The 24,376-nt window shown below is 46.2% G+C and overlaps 2 protein-coding genes and 1 pseudogene across 4 annotated transcripts in view; 1 reads left to right on the forward strand and 2 right to left on the reverse strand.

The window, feature by feature from the left end:
- The first annotated feature begins 136 nt into the window (after positions 1-136).
- Positions 137-11,936, forward strand: LOC146179481 (DGAT1/2-independent enzyme synthesizing storage lipids). 2 transcript variants are annotated; one of them, XM_084579107.1, is made up of 8 exons: positions 137-415; positions 495-584; positions 1,098-1,269; positions 1,765-1,932; positions 8,273-8,530; positions 10,265-10,340; positions 10,428-10,491; positions 11,158-11,936. In XM_084579107.1, exons 2-8 carry the CDS (start codon positions 504-506, stop codon positions 11,248-11,250), a joined length of 912 nt encoding a protein of 303 aa, XP_084435233.1. In that variant the 5' UTR covers positions 137-415; positions 495-503; the 3' UTR covers positions 11,251-11,936. The 2 variants fall into 2 exon arrangements, with proteins under 2 accessions (XP_084435233.1, XP_084435232.1); XM_084579106.1 differs by lacking the exon at positions 11,158-11,936 and having other exon boundaries at positions 10,428-10,725.
- Nup153 (nucleoporin 153) overlaps positions 10,160-24,376 on the reverse strand; it is a 53,724-nt gene continuing 39,507 nt past the window's right edge. For both annotated transcript variants that reach the window (XM_084579098.1, XM_084579099.1), the window contains exons 12-17: positions 23,706-24,035; positions 23,358-23,537; positions 16,139-17,863; positions 14,443-14,615; positions 12,468-12,595; positions 10,160-11,386 (exon numbers count right to left, since the gene is read on the reverse strand). In XM_084579098.1, the coding sequence (XP_084435224.1) occupies positions 11,284-11,386; positions 12,468-12,595; positions 14,443-14,615; positions 16,139-17,863; positions 23,358-23,537; positions 23,706-24,035 (2,639 nt within the window). In that variant the 3' untranslated portion in view covers positions 10,160-11,283. The remainder of the gene's footprint in view (positions 11,387-12,467; positions 12,596-14,442; positions 14,616-16,138; positions 17,864-23,357; positions 23,538-23,705; positions 24,036-24,376) is intronic.
- LOC146179483 (uncharacterized) lies at positions 19,102-21,221 on the reverse strand (annotated as a pseudogene).

A 24,376-nucleotide genomic window follows, 5' to 3' on the forward strand; every position in this document is an offset into this window, starting at 1 on the left:
CTGCTCAAAAATCATCACATATACCTCTGAACAAGAGCCCTATTTCTTGCAGTGTCGGATCCGCTAGAAACAAACAGAACAAGTGGCGGCGCCTGGTAGAGGAGGCAGAAATCCGTTACTATATTGCCGTCATTCATCCAGACAGCTGACGGCAAGTTTATGTATGCGGCGAAACACCGCCGTTGCCTCTGGCATGAGAGAAACTAGTTTCCGTTGCATTTTCCTGTTGAGTGCAAGGTCTACCGGTCTACCGCTGCGCTAGGGAAAATGAGCGCACTATCTTAGATGGTCGGATCAGACAAGCAGCATCGTCTGTTGGCCGAGGAGGGAGATCAGAAAGTGCAAGCAACGTAGTATCCGATGCCGTCGAGGTTGGCACGCGGGTAGCAGCATTGCCCGAGGAGGAAATGCCCAGGTAGGCTGCTCTTGGGCCAGGTGGTCGCCGGCGGCGGTGGGCCGCTCTTACCTAACACGGGACTGTTTGCGGCATCCAGGCTAGCTCAATGGAGGCGCCGGGTTTGTTCCACTGGGTCTCGGACCTCGACTACTTCAACTGGCTCGTCTGGCTCTTCACACCCGTGGCAGTTGAGTGCGCTTACTTATGAGCCTCTTGTTTACTACTACTCGTGCCTCAGGTTTCAGATGTCAGTTACGTTTGCATGCCGGAAAAAGAAGATCACGCGCGTAACAGCGTCACATGCGCGGGGCTTTCCCCGGTGCGCAGTAGAGAAAGTTTGCGGAACTGGCGTCTGCAGGCTGCATGACCGCATTGCTCGAGAGTTGGGCAGTGGATTGGGTCAGTGGCCCAGTAATTGCGAGCCGCTGCTTGGCACATGTTATGCGGCTAAAGCGCGTTTCTTGCGCAATTTTTGGCCCACCGTATGGCGTCGTCTGCTTCCCGAGCCCGCGGCCTCCCAATTGAGTGGGACCATTTGTTTTTCCCCAGTTGGCCTTCACCCTGAACCGCGGATGGTTTGCAGCTAGCGCCCATCTAGGAACAGTTGGTTTCCTAACGAAGTCAGCCTCATCCCATTTGCTGCCAGTCGATCCCAGTTATATATTCCCCGCTGAAGATTTGCACCTGGGCCGTGCCGCAGGTGGCCTTCCTGCTCCCGACGCTCATCATCGCTCTGCTCTACTCTTCGATCCTCTTCCTGCACATCTACCGGTACCGGCGTCCACTGCGAGATGCCTACGCCCGCCACTTTTGGGATGGGGCCCGCTACACCCTGGCGTTGCTGTGGTCTGGCCACGGCCGTGTCTGGCACGGTGAGCGAGGTCGCGAGCGCGCAGTACGCCGCAGCTGGCTGCTGTCGGAGGCACCGCTCCAATCCGCGGAACACCGACAGCTTTGCTGTAATTGCATAGCTTTCGCAGGTGGCAGGCGCACGAGTTGCTCAAGTGGAAGAACAGCGTCCCAGCTACTCTGTCGTTGTATATCTGCATTGTTATTACAGGTGGTCGAATCGAAAAGAGCGTTCTCATTTCCTATGGCAGTGGGGCCCTCACTACCTTAGCTACATGAAAAAGAAGAAAAAAAGTTTTTTGGTAGCATCTTATACACAAGTTTACAAGTCACAAGCAGCGTGTTTAAAGTAGCATTCAGCCGCACATAACCAAATGCAGTACTTTTTATGCTGTTTATCATGTTGGAAGAAGGCGAGATGTTTTCACAAATTTCAATATCATCAGTGGATCAAGTTCTGATTGTGGCACATATTGCATTTCATGCCTGCTTGTCTTCTTTACCCATGCTCACTGAAGGCTATGAGGTCCAAGGTCTGGAGAACATCCCCGACACTGGTGGAGCGCTGCTTGTGTACTACCATGGAGCTCTGCCAATTGATTATTACTACTTGCTGGCCAGCTGCCTGCTACACAAGCGTCGGCTCATCCGTGCCGTTGGCGATCGCTTCCTCTTCATGGTGCCAGGTCAGTGCAGCTGGAGAACAACCTTTCGCATGATGGAAGCTGCAGTTCCAGTTACGGTGAAATTTCATTCTTTCATCACCACAGTACCCTAACTCCTGGTTTTACCTTCCTGCTTGTCTTATCGAAAAAATGAAAAAAAGGAGTAATGGGATCGAAGTGATATCATGTACGTTTGGAGACATGGCACTGATCCATTGTGCTACAAAACAAACAGGAACTCTAATTGCGTGCTTATCTGTTCTAATCGAGTTTATCATGTTTGCAGCTATATGCTATTAACTGAACTTAAGCTGCGGAACTGTGCCGTTGAGAGAACGGGGTAATGCTTCAGTGTGCCGTTCACTGCGCTGAACAATATCTGCAACATGTACCTCCTGTTATGTAGCTCGGAGCCTGCCTGCAAATGCTTCTTCCCTTGCTAAACCACTGGCTTGTTTGCATTTAGATTTAGCAGACCACGAGATATTGACAAGCGTCATGTTTATAAACAAAGGTGGCGCTGCGATCGGCAGCGACATGGGGTGTAGGCAGAAACGCAGCGTGCCTACATAGCGCCAAGTGACGCTGCCTTAGAAAACAGTTCGTGCGTGCGAATATTCTTAATTGTAAGCTTCGCTTGTGCATAGAAATGATTTGGTTTATACCTGGAGAGTAGCTCAGCACTTTTGGAGCCGATTACTCCTGGAATTATTGGGCGAAGAGCTGCATTGGCTTTATATGTGTCGTGGCTTCAACAGCGTATGGCTACAATGGGCGACTGTAGTGAGCTAAATGAAAATGAGAAAGTGCAATGTATATGAAAAACTAATAGCGAGCATTGTTCGCCTCCCTGGCTTATTGCTATAATAGCGCATGAAAGAGGTCGACAATTGAATTAATGAAAGTATGTTTTTCATATATGACGACTCTTTTGCTGCTTCAAGCACCTTCAATCAAAAGAACAATATTACCAATAAATATAGTGAACTAGAAATCATATTCCTAGCTCAGTGCATCGACAATTTAAGTCAAAATTTCACTGAATAAGAACTCAACCTTTTAGTTCTTTGTAACATATTCGCCTAGTTCGCGCTGCTAGCTTGTTTTATCCTGCTCGATAAAAAGATGTTTGACGTCTCTTTCATCGTACAGACGTAGCCAAGGTCATTCACAAGTTGATATCTACATGAAGGGCCTGTAAGAATGCTTTCATTTTGTTCTTTTTGCTCTTTAGGAGAGGTGCATGAGCGCAAATGCAACGTCCTCCACTGTCGCTTGCAGCGAAATTTGCACAATCTGCTAAGCTTTTTTAATATACTTGGAAACATTTCATTCAAGAACACGTCATCATATTCTGCTCATTTTGCACACCTCATAGCCGATTCCACTTTGGGACATTAAACTCCATGTTATATACATCATACCTAAGTATCCTGCTTGATGACGCATACGTGGATATTTAGTTCGTTCGTCAAAATCTTAATGACCTTCAAGAAAATATTTAATAATCTGAGAAATAACACTATGTGACTTTGCCCGGATCTTAACAATGTTTACTCACTTTCTAGGACCGGTGATGAACAGTAGGTCACTCGACGAAACTCTCGAAAGTGATTTCAGAGAAAAGTTGCTGCGCAAGTTTGGGTCTGCTTCAGCAATATAGAGTGACCGCTCAAAGTAACAGCAGTTACCTTCACAGCAGCTTTTGTGTCATTTTCTGTAAGAACATATGCACGGGCGCAAGTGAATGGAACTCACAGCGCATCTTCTTATGATTTGATATAGTATATACAACAAAACGTGCACGAGCTGCAGGTATTTGTTATTGCGCCATTCGTGGTACGACTGAAAAGCAGTCACAACAGTTAAGAGCCACAGACAACCTGATCACGTTTCAGTGCAGAAGTGAAACGCAAGTTAGCTGCGAAGGCAATCTGCCGCCGAAGGGTCTGCTTGTCGCGCTCAACGCCGTCGCCCATCGCTCATATTTATCCGACCACAACAAACATGTGGAACCAGGTGCTATTTTCTTTTTTGTGCCTTGTGTTGCAAACAACTTCGCCACAGCTTGCAGGAATATCGGTAATTATGCTCGAAAACACAGCAAGCGCCGCGCATCCAGTGCAGACGGCGCGGGCTTTTGCCTACACCCCAAAAGTCACTGCTGTCGCCAGTGCCAGCCCCGCCAGGGTGGCGCAGTGGTAAGACGCCCGACTACTGTGCCGGAGTTCCCGGGTTCGAACCGACCTCGGCGGCTGCGTTTCGATGGAGGCGAAACGAAGTGGCGTCCGTGTGCTGTGCGATGTCAGTGCACGTTAAAGATCCCCAGGTGGTCGAAATTACTCCATAGCCCTCCACTACGGCTCCCCTTTCTCTCTTTCCACTTTCACTCCCACCTTCCTCCCTTCCCTTACGGTGCGGTTCAGGTGTCCACAGAGCAAATGTGACAGCTACTGCGCCTTTCCCTTCCTGTGAACCAACCAGTGCCACCGCATCTCCACTGACGTCACAGGCTGACGCTTGTCTATACCCAGTGTTACTTTGCTCAAGAAAAATTGAAAAAAAAAAAAAAAAAACCCTCTCTGTCACACCATTGGCTCTATCATTCTCAGATTTCGCAGAGATGTTGCATTTAGTTGAAATTTTGTTTCAAACTATCTTTTATTTCAGTCACCTGTCAGTACAGGTAAGAATTAATCGATAGTCCGCATCACATGTGGCAAAACTGAATGAAAAAAGTTTGTTTGCAACAGTCGCACTGGCAGTCTCGGCTGTTAATGATGGTGGAATGACTTGAAGGGGACGAAATGAAATGCACTCCGCAACCTCCTGGTGTCAAGAGATGGCTGTGCCAGTACTGCTGGTTGGAGAACTTTTAATATTATTGTTTTTGTTTTTGTTTTCTGGGGGGAAAGTCCTGTGTCACTGCATACGGTGCGCTCCTTTGATTCTCACAGATTTTAAGCTGAGAGGATTTTTTTTTTCTAATTTTCTCTGAGCGATACAACAAGTACACAGCCCTCAGATAAAAAAATAAATTCAATGATGCCATTTATTTGTTACCTCCGGTATTATTACATATCTTTTGTTTCCTTTAAACACGTGTATTTCTGAAAAATGCAAATTATCATGGTCATTGCCATGCAGTTTCAGATTCTTTTGGTGTACTGTCAGAAATTTCTTAATTAGCCACCTTTTAGTGAAGCATCTGGTCTTCTCCCAACTGACAGTTTGGTTTCAGGCAATCCACTGAAATGGCCCTGATGTAGCAAAAGAAAAGTGCGTTCAGGGAAAATGAATTTTTAAATTTACCTGTTTTTAAAAGCATTTCAATTTTTTGAAAACTGTGAGGTTTAACATCTCAAAGCAGCATTTTCTTACTTAATGCAATTTATTGATAGATGGCATTGGGGCCATCAGCCTATCTTTATCATGTTCATACCTAATGCTTATGGTCTCCTGGGCCTCGTCAAGCTGCCCCGAGCAGCTTTTTGCCCAAGAGTTCCCACCATGTATTTGGTGAAAAAAAATTGAGTTGAATTGAATGTGCTCTAAAGTTGCAGACCACCACCATAGTCCTATCAAATGCACACTTACTGGGCCTCAAAGCAGTATTTTAGGCGCACTGCTGTTTCTTTTCTATGCTTATGATTCGTCTTGCACATCATACACTTGCCGATATTCTTACTGTGCTTTCACAAGGGAAGGCGAACAAGAATTTTCTAAAAACACGCTTTTTAATACATTGATGGTTTCATTGGCATTGCAATAGTGCCAGTGTATGTTGGGTGACATAAGGTGGCGAATTCTGAAGCTGGTTAACTAAATTCTAATAGCTTACTTTGCTTAGTTTAAAGGGTTCAGCGTTCCAAAGAGACTCTAGCTATGAAGCCACTGTAGTGGAGGACACCAGAAATTTTAACCACTTAGTGTTCCCTAACATGTACTGACAGCGCACAGTACACAGGCGCAATGCTTTTCGCCTCCATCGAAAATCCCGATTCCTTTGGTTCAGTAGTCAAGTGCCCTGGCCACTGAGCCACCTCCATTTAACTATTGCACTTTGGTGCTTGAGTTTAATTCGAGATTTGCAGTGCTAATGGCCACATCACTGTATAAATTATAATTTCGAAAAAGCGCATACATGCAAGACTCCAGTAAGAGTTTATGGTCTGTTATCTCACTGGTCACAAGTACCGTAAAATTTTATTAATTCGACCACTGTTAATTCTGAAATTTGGAAAATATTAACGAGAAGTAAAACCCTGGCTGGCGGCCATGCTACTCTATGGCGGCGAACGCTCGTTAGTTTGGACGGCGGATCGTGTCGAGGTAAGACTTGTGCAGCCAGCGATCACCAAAATAGACCTCCCCGAAAGTGCATTGCATGGAACAGTGGGGCCAGCGTGCATGAAGTGCATGCTATGGCAGACATGGCTACGATCAGAAATTCTACATTTCTGAAATAGAACTCAATCGTATTGTTTTGCTTTCCTAAACTTAACACCATCCTGTGGCTGCAATTGGGCGCTCGTGCACAGGCGATTCGTGCCATTTTGGATGCTGCTCGATATGTCTGTGTTCATTTCCTTTTATTTTGCGATGACGTTACACTGTTCTAATGTTTACGCATATATCCCTTGCATGCACCCACATTCTGGTCACATGCAATTTCGCCGCAGTGCGTCACAGTGTTGACTGTGCAGTGAAACATCCTCAAAATGCGCTGGGGCCGTTTTGTGAAGGGGCACCGCTGCTACCGAGTCTTTCATTCTTCAGCATTCCCTACAGCAACGCAACGAATAGCACTTGACCAATTCGTAAACAACCGTCATTCTTACCTGGGTTTCAAATCAAATGCTGGTGTTAGTCAAATAATTAAATGTGCTGTGATGCAAACCGTTTTTGGCAGTTTTTTTTGGCTCATTCAATAATTCGAACTTTGGGTTAATTGGAAAATTTTTTTTCTGGTCTCTTCAAGGCCAAATTAATACATTTACTGCACATTATTCTTGGTTTTAGGAAAACAACATCGTCATTGCATGACCCTTTACCTTTTGAACCTGTGATGCAAAGCACCAGCAGCTGTTGACATTTGTCTAAATGCACCAAGCAAAGGATTAGGGCTGGTATTCATGCTTCAAGTAAGCTTGGCTGTGCAAATGCTATTTTCTCCACTTTTTTATTACAGTTAGCGATAAGTCCACTGGGGAAGAGGTTGGTGGGTCGGAAATGACCTAGCATTAAGCACCAGTTTATATTGCATTAAAGGTTACACTTTTTTTTTCAGCCAGCTGTGGGACACGTTCCTTTTAACCATCGATGCTTTAACATTGGGATGGCTGTTACACCAAAAGTGTCAAAAGCATGTCTATCAGTGTCAAAGGTTGCATGGTCTGTGAATAATCAAGCTTTTGGTTGGGGCAGGGGCGGAGTCGCCTTCTCTAACCAGATGATAAGTCCTATAAGCACTTGCATCCTCCCACATTTTAGCTATCAATGCACAACCCATCCCATCATCAGTGATCTGCCCCAGTCCAGAGAAAATGCCCATAAATGGTAGCTTGAAGGCTACGCCTTCTAAAGCGAAGGTCCCTGAGCGAAGGTCTTGCCTAACGAGGTGAGGGGGATGGAGGAAGAGGAGAATGCTTAGAACTGTCCAAGAATGTGAAGTCAATGGCCTAGTTGCATATTCTGTTGATGCTGAAGTTTGTGAAGTCAATGGCCTAGTTGCATATTCTGTTGATACTGAAGTTTGTGTTGTACTTTCTATTGATCTGCTATTGAACATTCTGTTCATCTTTCCTTCAATTCTCAACAAGGCTAGCCTTGCACGTGCAGCGGCGACCTTTCCATCAATTCTGCACTCCCAGAACACCTGCATCACATTAGGGCGCAGCCACAGCTTCCTTCCGACGACCGTTATGAGTGGCATTTCGAGCTGCTCTAGCCTTTTCCGCAGTGGTATACTTTCTGGGTCTTTCCCGTCGGCGGCTAGGCCCTGGTTGTCACCCATAGCAATGTCTAATGAAGCTCAATGTCCACGTGGCAACATATAAACATACCTCATTTCATGGGGTATACCCCAAGCTCGCAGCCAATATGAAGGTGAATGTAACAAAGTTTTGTGGAAAAGGCGCAAGATTATCTTGCTTCCTAGTGGACACTGCATTTTGATTTTTGTACCTCACAATGCGACATTATAAGATAGATTCCAGGCTTTTGTCTTAAATAAGAGCACACCAGTTTATTCTGGACCAACAAAAGCTTCGGAATAGCACAGCATGAGATGTAGCAGCTGAACAGAGCATAGGGCCCTGCATCTGGTTGAACTAAGAGGTACCACTACACCTTGCCGCAGGCTTCAAGATCCTGACAGAGGTGTTCAAGGTAAGCCCAGGCACTGTGCAGAGCTGTGCCCAGGTCATGCGTGATGGCAACCTGCTCGCTATTGCCCCTGGAGGTGTACTGGAGGCCCAGTTTGGCGACGAGCGTTACCGCCTGCTCTGGAAGAAGCGACTGGGGTTTGCCAAGGCCGCCATCGAAGCTCGCGTACCCATTGTCCCAGTCTTCACGCAGAACATCCGTGAAGCTTTCCGATCAGTCGCCTTTGGCCGAGGTACTGCTCGCGCCAACTTTTTTGCGACCTTTCGCTGTTTTGCTTGCACGTGATGCCAAGGCAAACTACCCGTTAGGCTGAGATTTGAATTATTTTTTCTGCTTTTGTATTGATGAGCAAGAGATTAAAAAAAAAAAAAACTTGTTGATGATCGCGATTACCACACATGTGCAATGCATCATTGTGCTAAAATAGTTTCACTAGTTCATGCTGTTGCGCACAGAGGGCGGCACAAGTTTTTGTGATGCTGGGAACTGCTTATCTTTCCTCCTCTCACTTCTCTGCGTTATGCTGACAACAGAACCTGGAGAGATGTCCTCAACTGGTGCTGCTTCAAAACATTCCACAGCAAACATACTCGAGTTTATGTTCGACCTCCTCCGATCTTGATGATAAAATTTGTGGTTGCTTACTGAACAGGCTGAAGTAGTTACATTCAATAACTTGAAGTGAAATATTTGATCTCATTCTATAGCAAATGTACTAGAGTTTATGCTCGACCTCCTCCGATCTTGTTCATAAAATTTTTGGTTGTTTACTGAACAGGCTGAAGATAAACTCAATAACTTTGAAATGAAATATTTGATCTTCTGCAAATTTTTTACCGAGAACAACTTTTGCACTTCTCTGAGAAATTTGAAGGGCTGTCACATAACCAGGAAATTATTTTCACAAAAGTTAAGGGTAATTAGTTTAGCTGATTAAGTAAAGAACCACAAACTTAACAAGAAGCAGTTGGTCACAAATTCTAGTACGTTTGGCATGGAATGGCCCATAGGCTAGCTTTTCATCACAAAGGGGCACTTCCTGCAGGCAAGCTACCAGAAAAAAGCCGTGTACCTTAGTCAAAACTGATTTTTTATGAATTGTGCTTGGCAGCCGAACTTTATGACCATGCTGTTATGTTTGTTATGACCAGCCACTGAAATCGCATGTCGGCTTTTAGAGGCCTGGATTTTGATGGGAAATATCTTTTGAAGCAAAGAATTGAGTAGCACCTGAAAGGTTAAAAATAGGGGTACACAAATATTCAAAAATTATTTCAAAATACCTCATGATAGACTGCATGGACTGTGCAGTATGGCATCCTCAAAACGCAACGGAGCTCTCGACAAAACCGGGAAAAAACGTCCTCACTTCAGTTTCATCTCAAATGTGGACAACCATCGTGCAGGTGTTCATCAGATAAAATTACTATGGTGCAAATGGTTTTTGGAAGTTTTTTTCAGGCCCATTCGAGCTTTCAATGAATTTGACATTCTCTTTTGTCCATGTCCATTGAAGGCCAAATTAAAGAGTTTTAACGTATTTAGCAGTGATATAACAGCTGCACCAGATTTCACATCGATCCTGTCTGTACAAATAGCGATGACCTTGGAATTCTGAAATAAACGAGACTAACAATATTTGCTATGTTTTTTAATTTTCCATTTAAAGATATTTGATAATCATTTTGATATTGGCATTTTCCCCCATATTTGTATTTGATTCAAATTCCAAAATTTATATATTTGCACTTTTTTAATTAAAGGTGTATCGCTTGAATATGTATCCACACGAGCAAAGAAAATGAACCACATGAGGCAAGCAAAGCCAAGCTTTGTATGCTCAAAAAATCTGTCCAAGAAGTCGCTTGCTTGAACAGTTTATTTCTGTGCTCAGACGCAAAGCTGGCACTGCTGTTTTACAATCCATTCCTTTACAAGCACGGACATGTTTGTCAACACTGTGCAGGTCTGTTCCGGAGGCTGTACGACAAGACGAGACTTCCCATTGTGCCCATCTATGGAGGGTTCCCTGTCAAACTGAGGTGACGCAAATGCCTTTGCTGATCGGTATTTATTTAAAAGGGGGTAGGGGGATGATATATCACCAGACTGTTCCACCTGTATTGCAGGACCATAATAGGGCCACCAATTTCGTTCGACCCGAATGTGTCGCCTTCAGAACTGGCCCACAAGGTGAGCCACTTAACGCTCTGGTCTGCCAGAAGTAAAATGTGCACACAAATTGAGAAGGCATGCTCCATTCAGCACAGAGCATGCTTTCAAGCTGTGGAGCCCTATGATAATACATACAGTCTAGCCTTTGACACCGCGCTACGCATGCATTTGCATTCATCGTGGAGCGACGGGGAAGTAAGTGTTAAAACTTCCGCAGCGGCAGGCAATTCCAATTCAAATATTAAAATGTGAAGATATCTACACATACTGTACACAACAGAGTATTAAAATGTTGCCGCGTTCTGCTGTCAATACTCTGTATCGATCACATGCCCCTTTCATGCTAAAATTTCGCGAACTCATGCATAACACATTTGCATTAGAATTTTCCCACCACATTGGAAGCAATCAAAGTTGCCGACGGCTGTGTTAGAGGTCTACACAGTTGCGCCAAGAGATAAAAAGTTGTGCAGCTAGGTTATTAATGTCTCCTCGCTGTCAATTTTTTTTTTTCTAACACGCCCAACGCGAAGACTCAAGGGCGGCACAAGGCGGTAGAGAGCCTAAAACAGCACGGGGCTGTTGGCTTTCTGATGACTGCTGCCAATTTTGTCTTTCTCCAGCTTCGTTAAGCTGGCCGTATGGCGAGGCGAGCCTTGTTGGTGTGCATCTCTCTTGCTGCAGGCATCCACTGCAGTCGAGGCCCTCATCCGAGAACACCAGGAGATCCCCGGGAGCATTGTGCGGGCTCTGGCGCAGCGTTTTTGCCGGACCTGAGGGGGGAGGTGGGGAAGGAGTGGCCCCCAAGAGCTACCGAGGCGTGGGCTTTCGCCGGATGGCCTTGCGGATACGCCGCTGCTGCATGGGTCCAGCACTGCTGCCCGTGGCACTGAACGGGTTTTCAGTGTCTGGCCTGCACAAACATCCAGGGACCAACCATAAGAGCACTGCAACTCACTCTACGCAGAAGAGGAAGAAGGGAAGCAGACATCGAACGAATCTCTGCCACCAAGTGTGCACCACCAGAAGGACTCGCACCGGTTGAGATAGAAATAATGTGCAGTATTTGCAAGAGGCTTGCTGGCCATCTTGTGTGTGATACTAAACTGTTGCTGGGGTGTGCAACGGTGCTCCAAGGAGCCATTATACAGACCAGGTGGGCCAAGCTCCCTCTACAAGATGGATCCAGTCGTGCGGTGTGAAGCGGCCTGAATACTTTTGTTGGGTAGACCGCTTAGCTTAGAGCATACGCTGTCTCCCGTGGTCAGGTGCCATGGCCACCTCAAAGGGAGCATGCCCCAGCTTCTGAAATGTTTTGTTCGGTCTCTCACTACAATTCTGAAAGCATGAACAAAAATCGCTGTGAAGGCACCCTGGAAGATAGTCACAGGTTTCTATTATAGAGGGCCTTTTATGCTCATCTATGTGCAGCCTCCAATAAAAATATCTATTGAGTTCAAGAAGAGGATTTGAATTTGATGTGACCACACCAAACAAGAGGGGTGGGAACAAACAAACAAACTTGTATACTGTACTTCAGCTTCTCTCACATTTCTCTGTTCACCCACCTGTCACTGCCCTGAAAACTGGTTATGTCCTTGTCTTGCAAAAAACATTTACCAAATTTGCTTTGATGATGATGATGGCAATCACATCACAGGTCACACAGGTGATTACAGTGGGTTCTGCATTGCGCCTAAAAAAGCGTTTCACGCACCGGTCCGTTCACATCAATTTTGCATCTAGCCGTCCCCGCCAACCAGTGCCCCAAGGCATCCTTTGTTATTCCCCTGCTGCCTAGGTTTCGTGATTTGTGTCATGCACTCCACGGCACGGTCCCAGTGCTGTGTGTGCCTACCCTGCGTGGAAGACTTGCAGGTTTGCCCCACTCCATGGCTGTTTAGTAATTATCCCAGTGAGTCTGAAAACTCAGCCTGCATCTAATTTAATAGCGTGATCCGACCTCTCCGATAAAGCAAAAGAAGGACACTCACATGCCAAAAGGTGGCGCAGGCGGCATGCCAAACTGCATCGGGGCTGTCTGGCCAAACGGGGCACCGAAAGCCTCCTGGGTCGGCTGCTGCTGCTGCGGCTGCTGCAGGGGTGTGCTTGGCTGGCTTGGCTGCAAAATAGCATTAATGGCATTTGTTTTACAAGCATAACAAAAGTGTCATGTAAGTACCACACAGAACAAATAGAAATAAGTTCAGGCAGCTCCACCACAAACTTCATGTTTTGAGGTTATGAAAATAAGGCCTCAATTATTGGGTTTCATGTCTCCAAGAGAGAGGGGGAGGCTGTGAGGGAAGCCGTCATGGAGGGCTCCGGATAAATTTATGAACTTGAATCGCAGAACCAGAGTGGTCCACACCCTCCGTGACAAAGAACGCCTGAATCGGATGCACATCATGTGTTCAGATTCTGCGGACGGAGGAAGTGAAGTACCCATCATTCCTTGTGCTTGCCTGTGCTTCATGTACGCATGCTGTCTGTTTCTAAGCCTGTAACGGATCTATGCTGCTCCCACTGTTTCTTTATATGGCACTGACAACAGTTTGTGCGATTCCTTCATTCATGTTCGCAGAGCTGAGCGCGGGCACATTTGGCAAGGTTTCTTCGGTACATCTTTCGTGTAACACAAAGTCGCATTTTGCCGTTTTAAGTCTTCCCGAGCAAAGCATTAATTAAACGACTTTGAGTTCCCAAGATAGAAGCACATCAAGAGAATTTTCACGCATAGCTTTGCTGTCACTCGACATGCTGAGGTCTTTAAAGTGCTAGTTTGCTATGGAAATTTTCATCCATTGCAGTGGTAAGTACTGAATGTCTGCTAGGGAGTGCAGAAGGCGGAGCTGGCGCTGCGAAAGCTAGAATGCGCTGCCGAAGAAATAGGTCACACAAATTTCTTGGCTCCATCGATTTTGGCAGAGCTGCCATGTCTATTTCTTTATTCCTGACAGCATCCTTTCATTTTCTCCCCTTTGATGCTCGTGCCCTCCATCATACACAATCCTTTGGCAAGCTTTTTATTGTGATAGCATTAGAAGGGCCTTAATGTCAAAATTATGTGACAATCTCAGTGTGAAACTTGCACCTGCTATGATTGGCAGGTGGAAGGAAGGGAGACACAGAACCAATTAAGAATAGGGGTGCAAAAATGAAAGCGGCTAAAACATTACTTTGCAAAAATGGATAAAAGAAGCGAATACCAATTGAAATGGAATAAAAATAGAATTACAATCTGGACAGACTGGCGAGTAAAACAAAACTGCTACCATATATCCTCCACATCAATCCAATCGACTGCTAAACTTTCGTAGCTTTAAGGTTATCTGTCTACTCAGTGGGACAATCTTGTGAAGAATGACGAGTATGTGACATGTATACTGGTGATGGAACGAATGGAGTGACTTGCATCAATTTGAGACAATGGCAGAGAAGTAAGTGCTTCCTCACAGACCATAAGAGGTCATCAGGCAGCACTTCAGCTACTTCTACAACTTGTGTGTGGCGAAGGTCACACACAAGTGTGTGACCTTTCCCCCAGGGGAAAGTTTTCACGTAGGAAATTTGAAGCTAGTTTTTTCAACTGAAAACAAAGCTCAAGAAATAAATTGTTCACATGCCCCCTCCCCAATCACTCCCTCCAAAAGTAAATAAACCCATAAATATTTTCAAAGCCACGAGCATCAAAATCAAACATCATGAAGTGGGGAGAGGTACGAGGTTTAACACTGTGTGATGATCCTGTAGTGAAAAACCACTGAACAGTTCCAATAGTCGCTTTATGACAACGCCATGCTCTTCACACCAATGTGCTGCCTAAAATCGCCCTTTTCAGGTCCAAAGCGCATGGCACAAAATTGAAAATTGAAGGTGCTTCTTGAACCTCATGGCAAACAGAAGCAGAGGAAAATGAGCGGCAGTGAAAGGCACCCCTGCTATATGAGCAGGGATAGGCCCACTCACCTGAGCTCCAAAGCGAAAAACTCCACCCGTCGTAGGACCAGTGCTGCCAAATTGGAAGGTCACCGGCGTGGTAGTTGCCGCCGGTGGCCGGAAAACAAAAGACGGCTGGGCGGGCGGGGCAGCCGCAGGAAGACCAAATCCCGTGCTGGGGGTCGGCTGGCAGCCAAATCCACCTGGGGGTGTGAGGAACACCACATTGTTGGTGTGGCAAATACGAACAAACCGTTACGTCGCCCACATTTGAGGCGAAAGCCTTTCTTGGCTCATGAGTGTAGTCCAGAGGGATGCGTCAAACGAGACAAATCCATAACCTATCTAACAGTAGTATTACAGCAAGCCAACATTGGCTAAAGTATCTAAATATTGGGTAATCAATAGCCATAAGCGAATCCAGAAAGGCCGCAGCTCAGTCCAGAATCCAGTTCAGTAGCCACACAAGACAATGATGAATCCATTGGTTATACTAAAAAGCAAAAAATTTTAACATAACAAATGTAGAAAAGTGTAGGAAATAACATACCAAAATGAAAGAAAAAAAAAAAAAAAGGCTTTCACGTTACTGCACCGAAGCAGTCCCAGAATTTTTTCAATACTTTCTTCAGATGATTTCATATTTCCACGGTTCCACAAAGTTCTGCCTTGAAGGAGCCCACTGTGTCATACCTGCCAGCCCGGCAAGATAAAAATTGGGAACTTTTATTCGCACCAATGGGGAGCGGGCCATCCAAACATTCAGGCTAAGTGCAATGAGTCCTTTTGCATAGACACTGCAGTAGCAAACTTTGAGCAAATCCTGTTCAACAGATTCTTGAAGCTAGCAAAGCACTGTCAAGCAGCAGATGATGGAGGATTGTACAGCACATTGGTGAGCAGAATTCAGTTCTAGTTCGGTTTCAAATGATCGTTGGCGCCATGAGACAGGCTGTAGTTGCACCAAACGTTGTGCAAAATGGAAAATGATCGCCTTTTCTTCATGTCATGAAGCACGCAAGCTACAAGTTGTAAGATTGAGCAAAATTTCTGCAAATCTGCAGTGCCAAGGCCTCTAAGCACACGAGAATTCTAACTTAACGCTGCACTGCATACAGGATAGAGGCCTAGCTAACAACATGAAATGCAACCCAGCCACACTACGTCAACCTCTGTCGGCTGCTTAGCCAGATTCTGTGGTGCTCATACAATCAGACAGCTCAGTAAAATAAAATAAAATTCCGAAAGCACTGTTGAATCTACACTAGAGAAATACAAAAGCCTGAGAGTTGCTGCTGCACAGGGTGCATCATGTTCGTGCGCATTATCATTATCAACTAAATGCAGCGTCATTGTCATAGCTACTATCATCCTCACTGTAGTCAAGCAGACGTACAATATGCTTTTCATGATCCCGGGCATGGCATAGTTAGTTAAAGCGCTTGGCTTGGCTGGGGATCCGAGGAATGGAGGTTCGATTTCCAGTAGAGACAGGATTTTTATTTTTCTGATCACGTCATCATGACGACATTTGATTGACAGCTATAGTGTGACCGGACGGATGTTGACAGTATGAGCCATTAAAGGCTTTCGCTTTAAAAAGAGAGAGAGAGAGAGAGAGAGAGGGGGAGTCTCCTGTGTGAATCAAGAGGTTGACAGGTATGCTAAGTACAACGGCTTTTTCAAACGACATGCACCACCCACTCGAAGGAAGCGGTCAGCTTACCTTGCATGCTGGTCGCAGCTGGGGCCACTGCGGAGGTGACGGCAGGCTTGGGAGCCGAGAGGGCACCAAATGTGGGTGCAGCCGTCGCCACTGCACCGATGCCAAACGTCGGCTGTGGTGCCTGGGGCGGCTGCTGCTGCTCCAGAGGCTTTGCCGTGAGGGTGCCGAAAGAGGGCAAAGGAGCAGCGGCACCAAGAGGCGAAGCAAAGTTTGGTGGCGCCCCACCCTGGGTGCCGAACGCAAATGTGCCAGCACCACTGTCACTCTTCTGGCCAAACACAAACTGAGACGTCGGTGGGAAGGCTGGTGGCTTAGGTGGCTCCATCGTTTGTGGCGCTGCCAGGGACGATTCAGCCATGGCCTGACCAAGGGGTGTGGTTCCGGACAAGATGCCAGGCAGCCCACCACTACTAGTGCCCTGGCCGCTTGCCTGAAGTTGTTCAGTGGCTGCAGGAGCTTGTGGGGCAGCGGGCTTTTCGGCGATTCCAAACGTGAAGGGCTTCGATGCTGCTGAAGCCACTGTTGTTGTGGGCAGCCCAAAACTGAAAGGCTTTGCTGGCGCATCGGAAGGTGCGCCAAACTTGGGCACTTCGCCGGCAGGTGTGACACCAAACTTGGGCGCTTCTCCCGCAGGGGCACCAAACTGCAACAGCTTGGCTGGTTCTGTGGCCGGAGGTGCAGCAAGCTTTGCAGCCTTAGCAGTTTGCTGTTCCTCGGAGGAGCCTAATGCGAGAAGCTTTGTTGGATCAGGCATACTGGAACCAAATTTGAAAGCCGCTGCCAACTCCGAAGCAGAGGAAGAGCCAAATGTGAACGGCTTTGATGCTTCCTTCACAGCCGGCCCAAAGTTGAATCCTTTGCTTGGTTCCGATGCAGCGGAAACAAGCTTGACGATGTTACCTGCGCCTTCAGCAGCAGAGGTGGTGGTACCCAGTTGGAATGGCTTAGCAGGCTCTCCTCCGGAAGTACCGAAACTAAATGGTTTTGCTGCATCACCTGGGCCAGCCCCCTGCAGAGATGACTTGGGTGCCTCTTCTGCTACAGAACTAAACTTCAGAGCCTTTGAAGGCTGCTCGGTGGAGGAATCTGTGTCACCGGACTTTGCCTGCCCTTCTACAGTCGAGCTCAACTTCAGTCCCTTGGCTGGTTCCCCAGAGCTGACACCAAATGTGAACATTTTTGCGGGCTCTTGAGCAGTTTCACCAGGTTTGGGTGCCTTTGCTGATGGCTCCTCAGGAGTACTACCAAACTTGAATGGCTTTGCTGATGACTCCTCAGTGGTAGAACCAAATTTGAATGCCTTTGTTGTCGACTCCTCCGTGGTAGAGCCAAATTTAAATGCCTTTGTGGTTGACTCCTCAGTGGTAGAACCGAACTTGAATGCCTTTGTTGACTCCTCCGTGGCAGAACCAAACTTTGATGCCTTTGAGGGCACTTCGGCAGAAGAGCCAAATTTGAACATTCCTGACGACTGCTCAGTGGATGAGCCAAATTTGAAGGTCTTCGGTGCCTCTTCAGTAGTAGTGCCAAAACTGAATGATTTTGCTGGGCTTTCCGTAGATGCAGCAGCATCTGCTGGCTTTGCCGAGCCTGAAGTAGGTACGCCAAACTTAAACGGCTTGACCGTCGTCGTGTCTGCCGTCGAGAACGGGACCCCGCCAAAGGCACCTGGGCCGGAGGAGGAGGCAGCCACCGTGAAGCTGAAGGCTGCAGCTGCCGCTGTTGCTGCACGAACGGAAAGATAAGACCATCAATACTGCAGCACGAAATCTGTGACTACGAATGTAACACCTCTCGAAGTGGCGCAAGTGTAGGGGTGAAACAGCTGAAATGGGATTTGTAGCAATTTTTGCAGCAGAAAAATCTTAGATTTGGAGCAGTAAAACCCATATTTGGAGCAGCTTACGGAAAAAAAATTCGGCATTTTGGAGCTAATATTCACAACTTGGAGCAATTTCACGGGAAAGAAGCCTTACTTCCTGTACAATCCTAAGGTCCAAATGTCCTCTCCGCAATTCAACAATTTTTGAAGCAATAACGTCTATTTTTTGTAATATATCAAAATGTGTTCTTGTTCTTTCCTTCTGCTCTCTTCTTTCCACGGAAAAATGTACTGTACATAGGTGTGTATAACGATGCTCGATTGTGCCCCGTTCCTGCCAGGGCCTTTTTATGGCCTGCAGTATTGTATAAATAAATAAATAAATAAATAAAAATAAGGTCTGAACATCTGACTATATATATACATGTGAGCCATAAAACTTAGTTGGTTTATTTTTTTAGGCTGTCTCACTTCAATTATGTTTTAGGTTCATTAGGCAAGTACCTGCAAACCATTTACAAATTAATGCTTGAGAAACCCATAAGGTAGGGATCTATGCACAAACCTGTAAAAACGGTTAATCCATAGGTACACTATACAAGGCCAAGCAAAGGAACATACAAGAAATAGTTTGTATCAACACTGCAAACAAATTTATTGCAGTTCTAACCACGTGTAGACAGGAATATCGACTAGAATACATCACGACCAGCACCAACACCAAATAGACAAGAATGTCCGCATCATGACTAGGTGCAAGGCGAGCTAAGTCGCTCCTGCACTATTACAATATAAATGTCTTGCATGTCTAGTGCAGATGTTGTTTGCATGCCAATGCCTCGCATTTTTTAACATTTGCTTTTCCAGTTCCTTGAGTTCTTTAAGGGCTTGCTCAAGGTTTCCATTCCCTGTAGTCAAAAGCAAGCGACCACTTTCAACCTTGTCCATGTCTTTCTCTTTGATGCCAAAGTTTATCATCTCTTCAGCCCTAGTGAGAAACACCTTGCTGGCTTGCACCTGGCCTTTCAATGCTTTCTTCTTTGCTTGAAGAGTACACTGGTTTGAAACAACCTCCTCTCTTGCCCGCTTGCTTGTGCTTTCTTCAGCGCTCATCCTCAGAGCATACTTCGCTCGAGACTGACTCGCACATCTCAAAAGGACAGAGCTGAGGGGGCACCTTACTTGCATCACCATCATAGCGCTGAAGGTTAACTTTTAATGTGGAGCATTTCGTTAACACTAGCGATATTCAGAGAGCTCCGTCCATCTAAAAGGTACTTATTTTCACTGAAGCCTCGTTCTAGGTCAGCATTTCCGTGCAGCAGAGAAGCAGTGCTTTTACAAGTTTAGAAAGCATGGGATACTTTGTTTCACCTGTTATTGTCTTCATGCAAAATATCTTTGCCCAGTAGTGATCTAGCCTTCCTTCCAGGGTGCCTTTGCTCTGATCGCACTTCAGCATGAGCCATTCATCAACGAGAGATGACACCTGACCATCACCCAAAACCTGAGGAAGTTGCCCCACAATGTAGCGTAAGGACTGCACTTCCTGCTCAGCATTCTCATACTGTAAACCCAGAAACCTTGCATGCATGACCATCTTATTTGTGAGGAGGAGCTTTTGAAGCAATGCTTTCAAGCAAGCAAGGTAAAATGCTCGAGCTCCGAGGCGGAACATTTTTTTTCTCCGAAGGGTCCCAGTCTTCCATAGCTTTTACTGTGTCCAGGCCAACTTCCGGTCGTGCCTTCCAAAAGGCAGCATCATCCAGGTTAAGCTTGGTTAACTCCTCTGCATTCTTGCTGCAAAATATTTCGCTTCTTAAGAACCGACTCAGAACTCGTCGCACTAATCCTAGAATTTCTTCATGAAGGACATGCAGAAGTGGCTCTCGCCTTTGGAAGAGTTTCTGGAACCCGGTGAAAAGCTCTGCAGCATTCCTCAGAAATAGTACCTTTGCATAAAAGTCCTTGCTGCCAAAAGCTGCAGCAAGTCTGCTGTGTTGGGTCTGGACACCTGGTTGCAGTCTACCACAGTTCTCCAAAAAAAAGGACTGCAAGGCAGTGAATTGTTCTTCCACGCGGACTAGAGAATCTTGCAATGTCAGCCAGCGATTAGAGTCGTGTCGGAGGAAGACATGAGGCTCTATCCCCAAAATTTTTTGATGTTTTTTCAGGCCCACATTAGGGTGCTTAAAATAATAATAAACATCCCTGACAAGTTGTTTAACATCAGAACAAAATGCATCCAAGCCCTTCGAAAATGCATTGCGCACTTTGTGCAAAGTGCACTCCCTAACATCAACAAGATTTGGGTTTAACTTTTGTTTCAGCTTAGATTTCACGCTCTTCATGACATTAGGGCCATCACTGAAAAAGCAAAGAAACCCTTGTTTTGGCAACTCAGTTAGGGCATCCTCTATGCACCCTACAATTACATCCCCAGTGGCACGACCGAGGTTAAAAGAGTTCAAGTGCTCGACAAAAACTTGCTTTGCACTTTCGTAGAAATATCTCACCAGCAAATCCAACTGCTGCACACGCTGTTCAGGCTTTGGAGTTTTGTCAATCATTAACGAAAAGAAAACATTTGGCCGACACAACTCTGTCAAAAGCTTTGATTTGAAGTAAGGCAACAGACCATCTGAGATGACATAAGAACGTTTTGCCCTTCCACAGGTAAAACTCTTCGCCACATCACTGTCGGGAAACATCCTTTTATAGATGTGTGTTGCTGTGTCACCCCATTAGTAGGGAATGCCTTTTGAAACAACAGACATTGCAAATATGGTTTCAGCCTCACACACTTGGTCTTCCAACGAGGAACGAGGCCTCCCCCGTGAGAAATCTATCGTAGCTTGCACAGTCTTGGGCGCCAGTAGCACACCACTAGAATCTCTATGCTGTGCCCCAACCTTCACATGCTTCTTCATGTTTGTAAGGCGCTTGACAGCAGCAGTACCATGCTGAGCACAGCAAATTGTCACATTGCACAAGATACAAAAAGCATCCAGTCCTTGATGCCTGCCCTGCACCAACCACTGATCACATCATTGTTGAAGTCCACTTCATTCCGCACCGAGGCGTTCAATTTCGTGCACCGCCCTGTGAAGAAAGGCAAAATGTTCACTACTATTACCAGCAAACTACAGCCGGAAACTGATCTTTTTCAGCCTCCGAAGGGACCAAGAAAGTACAAATAATCGGGCATTTAGAAATTAAATTTATCGAACGAATCGTTTGGATGTACTCACCTTTACTCATGATGAATGCCTATCGACACTGTAGCAGTGCGATAAGCTGGGGAAACCAATCCGAGGTAAGCGTCCAAGACCGTTTCTCGGCGTCGACAAGCGGCGCACACGAGCTACGGTACCATACACATGCTCACCAACTTGTGTTCACCGCGCACGTGTTTTCTTTTCATTGCTAGCGTTCCATGCATAGTTTCAAGCCACCAAGTCTCCGGCTGGATTGGATTGGCAACCGGCACAACTGCATGTTGCCAATGCAGCTCCGATTTTTTGCCAAATCTAGCAAGACTACAAACTTTCGCGGCTAATCTGGCATTTTGGGGCAGCATGGCGCAATTTTAACAAATTTCCCACTTTTGGCGCAGCTTGGCGCAGAAATATGCAGCTGTATCAAAATGGCGCAATTGGTGCAACTGTTGCACCCCTGGCAAGTGGACACTTGTGACATTAGTCCCCACTAAGCTTTTTCTCTCACACACCTCTATAGTCATTTTTCTTTTGCGTATTCATTATTTTTTTTTCTCTTAATTTGGATGACAATACTCTGCCTGCAAGATCAGCAGCAGACTCATCACTGCATCCACATAACAGGAAGACTTCATCGATGGTTCCCTTTCTTCGGTCCCTGTCTTGCAGCACACAAATGTACATGTCTAAAAAGTTCAGAGCCCAAGGAGAGGGGGGGGGCTTGCTTTTGAGCCACACTATGTGGATCGTAATGAATTCCCAGTGTTCCAAATCTCGTGGAAGCAAGATAGTTTCTTTCTCCTACCCTCTCTAATGACGATGACGTCCATAAATGCTAATAAAAGCGCCACTACATGGTTTAGAACCAGAACTTCCGGGCTCTAATCTTTTGACAAATATCTTGCCGAGTTGTTGCCAGTTCTCTGCAAATTACAGACCACTGCCAAGTGATAATAAAACAGCTCCGCCAAACAATTTGATATCGGGAGCTACATGCTTTTCTCTCATTTTCTAACACTAAATAAGAAGCAAGCTTAAAAATCAGAAAGCGGTGTTGTACAACTATGGTGAAATCTTAGTTTACATGGTTCTCAAAATCAATCCTGGCGACACAAACTTTATAAATTTTGGGATGATGCGATAATGTTTAGCATGTTTTTCGGCATAATACAATTTCTTTTCGTTCCTGGTCGCTGCCCCTTGTTATATCATCAATGCATTTTCATAGGGCTAATATGATGAATTTTCATGAGGGTTTGGTAACATGATGTTGGAAATATGTAAAAAAAACTTGCGTGGTTTAGAACTTCTTTCCAAGATTCAGCAAAAAAGCACCAGCTGGAGGGAGTGGACAGTAGCCATAGTTCATGTTTCAGTACCATTTGCTTGTGCAAAGAATCCCTTTCCTAATTTTGTTGAGATTTTATTATTTTGTTCTAAAATTTTTGCACCGGGTACCCCAGTTTCACACCCTTGCTGTCGCAGCCTGCAGCGATGACCTTGGAAGCCTGCTAAGTGCTGCGTACCGATAACACCTCCCCGTGATTATCTTTTGAGGAGACTTCCTGTTGTTCACCCCTTCGTTAGGGGGCAGGGCTAAGCGGTGAAACTACAACTTATTTCTACGAGTTTCAGAAAAGCTTCCGACTGAGAACGAAAAAGTCTAGCATAAAAATTGCAGGCTATTGAAAGTGTAGTGATGAAAAGTAAGTTTTGCAGCAAAGTACTCTGCATATGAATTTTGTTTGTTTTTATGATACAAAATTTTTGCTACCCAGCGTGATTCGTATCATCCCCATTCCGCATACACAAACAACTGTCAAGGACACGCTTCCCTGCTCTGTGTCAGTCAGCGTTGGCATAACACGGAGAATATCAAGAGGAAACATGAGGAGCACTGCGCCGAGAACCACTTCGGAGGTTCGAGCAGAACTTTGCTGGCACCATTTTTATCGCACAAACTGTTGTAGCGAAATGTCACATTAGACGGGCTTTGTAATCGACTTTTTTTTTCTTCTTGTAACCCATAACCAATTTCACTGCTTCAGCCTGTCGGTAAGCCGTAATAATGTGTTCCCAATTCCTGGCCCATGGAAAGATTACTCAGTCATAAATGAATACAGATACGGGCGTGCGCAATTCAGCACAAAGGCCTGCAAGACAACCCCTGAAAGCTCACCAGCAGCAGAAGGAACGCTGCTGCCGATTCCGCATGCTCGGGGAGTCTCGCAGGCGATGCAGCGCACGGCATCGGGCACGTTCCGCACCAAGCATGTGTCACACTCCCAACGGGAAGCCGTGGCAGCACCGGCCGTAGTAGTAGTAGCAGCAGTAGTCGCAGCAGCAGCCGTGGCACCAGCTGCGGTAGAGACAGCAATTATACAACTTGTTGAAGGTGCTATGAAGGTGCTAGAAAACTGAAAAAAATAATTTACTGCAAACACCCAGTAAAATGAACTAACAGCAAGTGACTGTCATGGTCGTTACAAGCGGGTGAATACTAACATAGTATAATAGTGAACCTCACCAGTCACAGCGGGAGGAGCAGAGCCAGCGGCAGACAGCCGGGGAGTCTCACAGGCGACACAGCGCTGGGCACTGGGCAGGTTCTTCACCCAACACGCATCACACTCCCAGCTGGAGGAAGCAGTGCTGGCTGGTGGAGGGGGAGGAGGTGGTGGTGGTGCGGTGGCAGGTGCCGGTGGAGGTGCGCTGGCAGCAGTGGACGCAACACCGGTGGCGGGCCGTGGGCTTTCACAGGCCAGGCAGCGACTTGCCGAGGCCTGGTTGCTGACCATGCACACCGAGCAAGACCAGCTGCCAGCAGGTGGCTTGAAGCGCTCCCACAGGTCCCCACCTGGCACAACACCGGTGGAAAATGTAGATTGATAGACAAGGCTGGGGCAGGCGCCGTCTTAGCAACAACTGCACGAGCGTTGACTGAAGCTTCCAGTAATGACACTCCTTGTTTACCTTTGACAATCACTGACCGTGAATGTGTTACCTTTGTATGGAGCACCTAGCCACTCGAGAAACTGCCACCCTTGACCGAATACCCACCTAGATTGCTCAAACAGTGTACTCCGATAACTGTCACAGCCTTCTGGGCTCAGAATGCGCATTCTTTTTGAAACATAAGTAGCAAACAAGAATGCACGCAAAATTACACATGCAATAGGATTCCGCTACGAGCACTGG

The sequence above is a fragment of the Amblyomma maculatum genome, chromosome 9 (genome assembly GCF_055883805.1).
Source record: "Amblyomma maculatum isolate TAMU_Amacu chromosome 9, ASM5588380v1, whole genome shotgun sequence".
NCBI classification, from domain to species: domain Eukaryota; kingdom Metazoa; phylum Arthropoda; class Arachnida; order Ixodida; family Ixodidae; genus Amblyomma; species Amblyomma maculatum.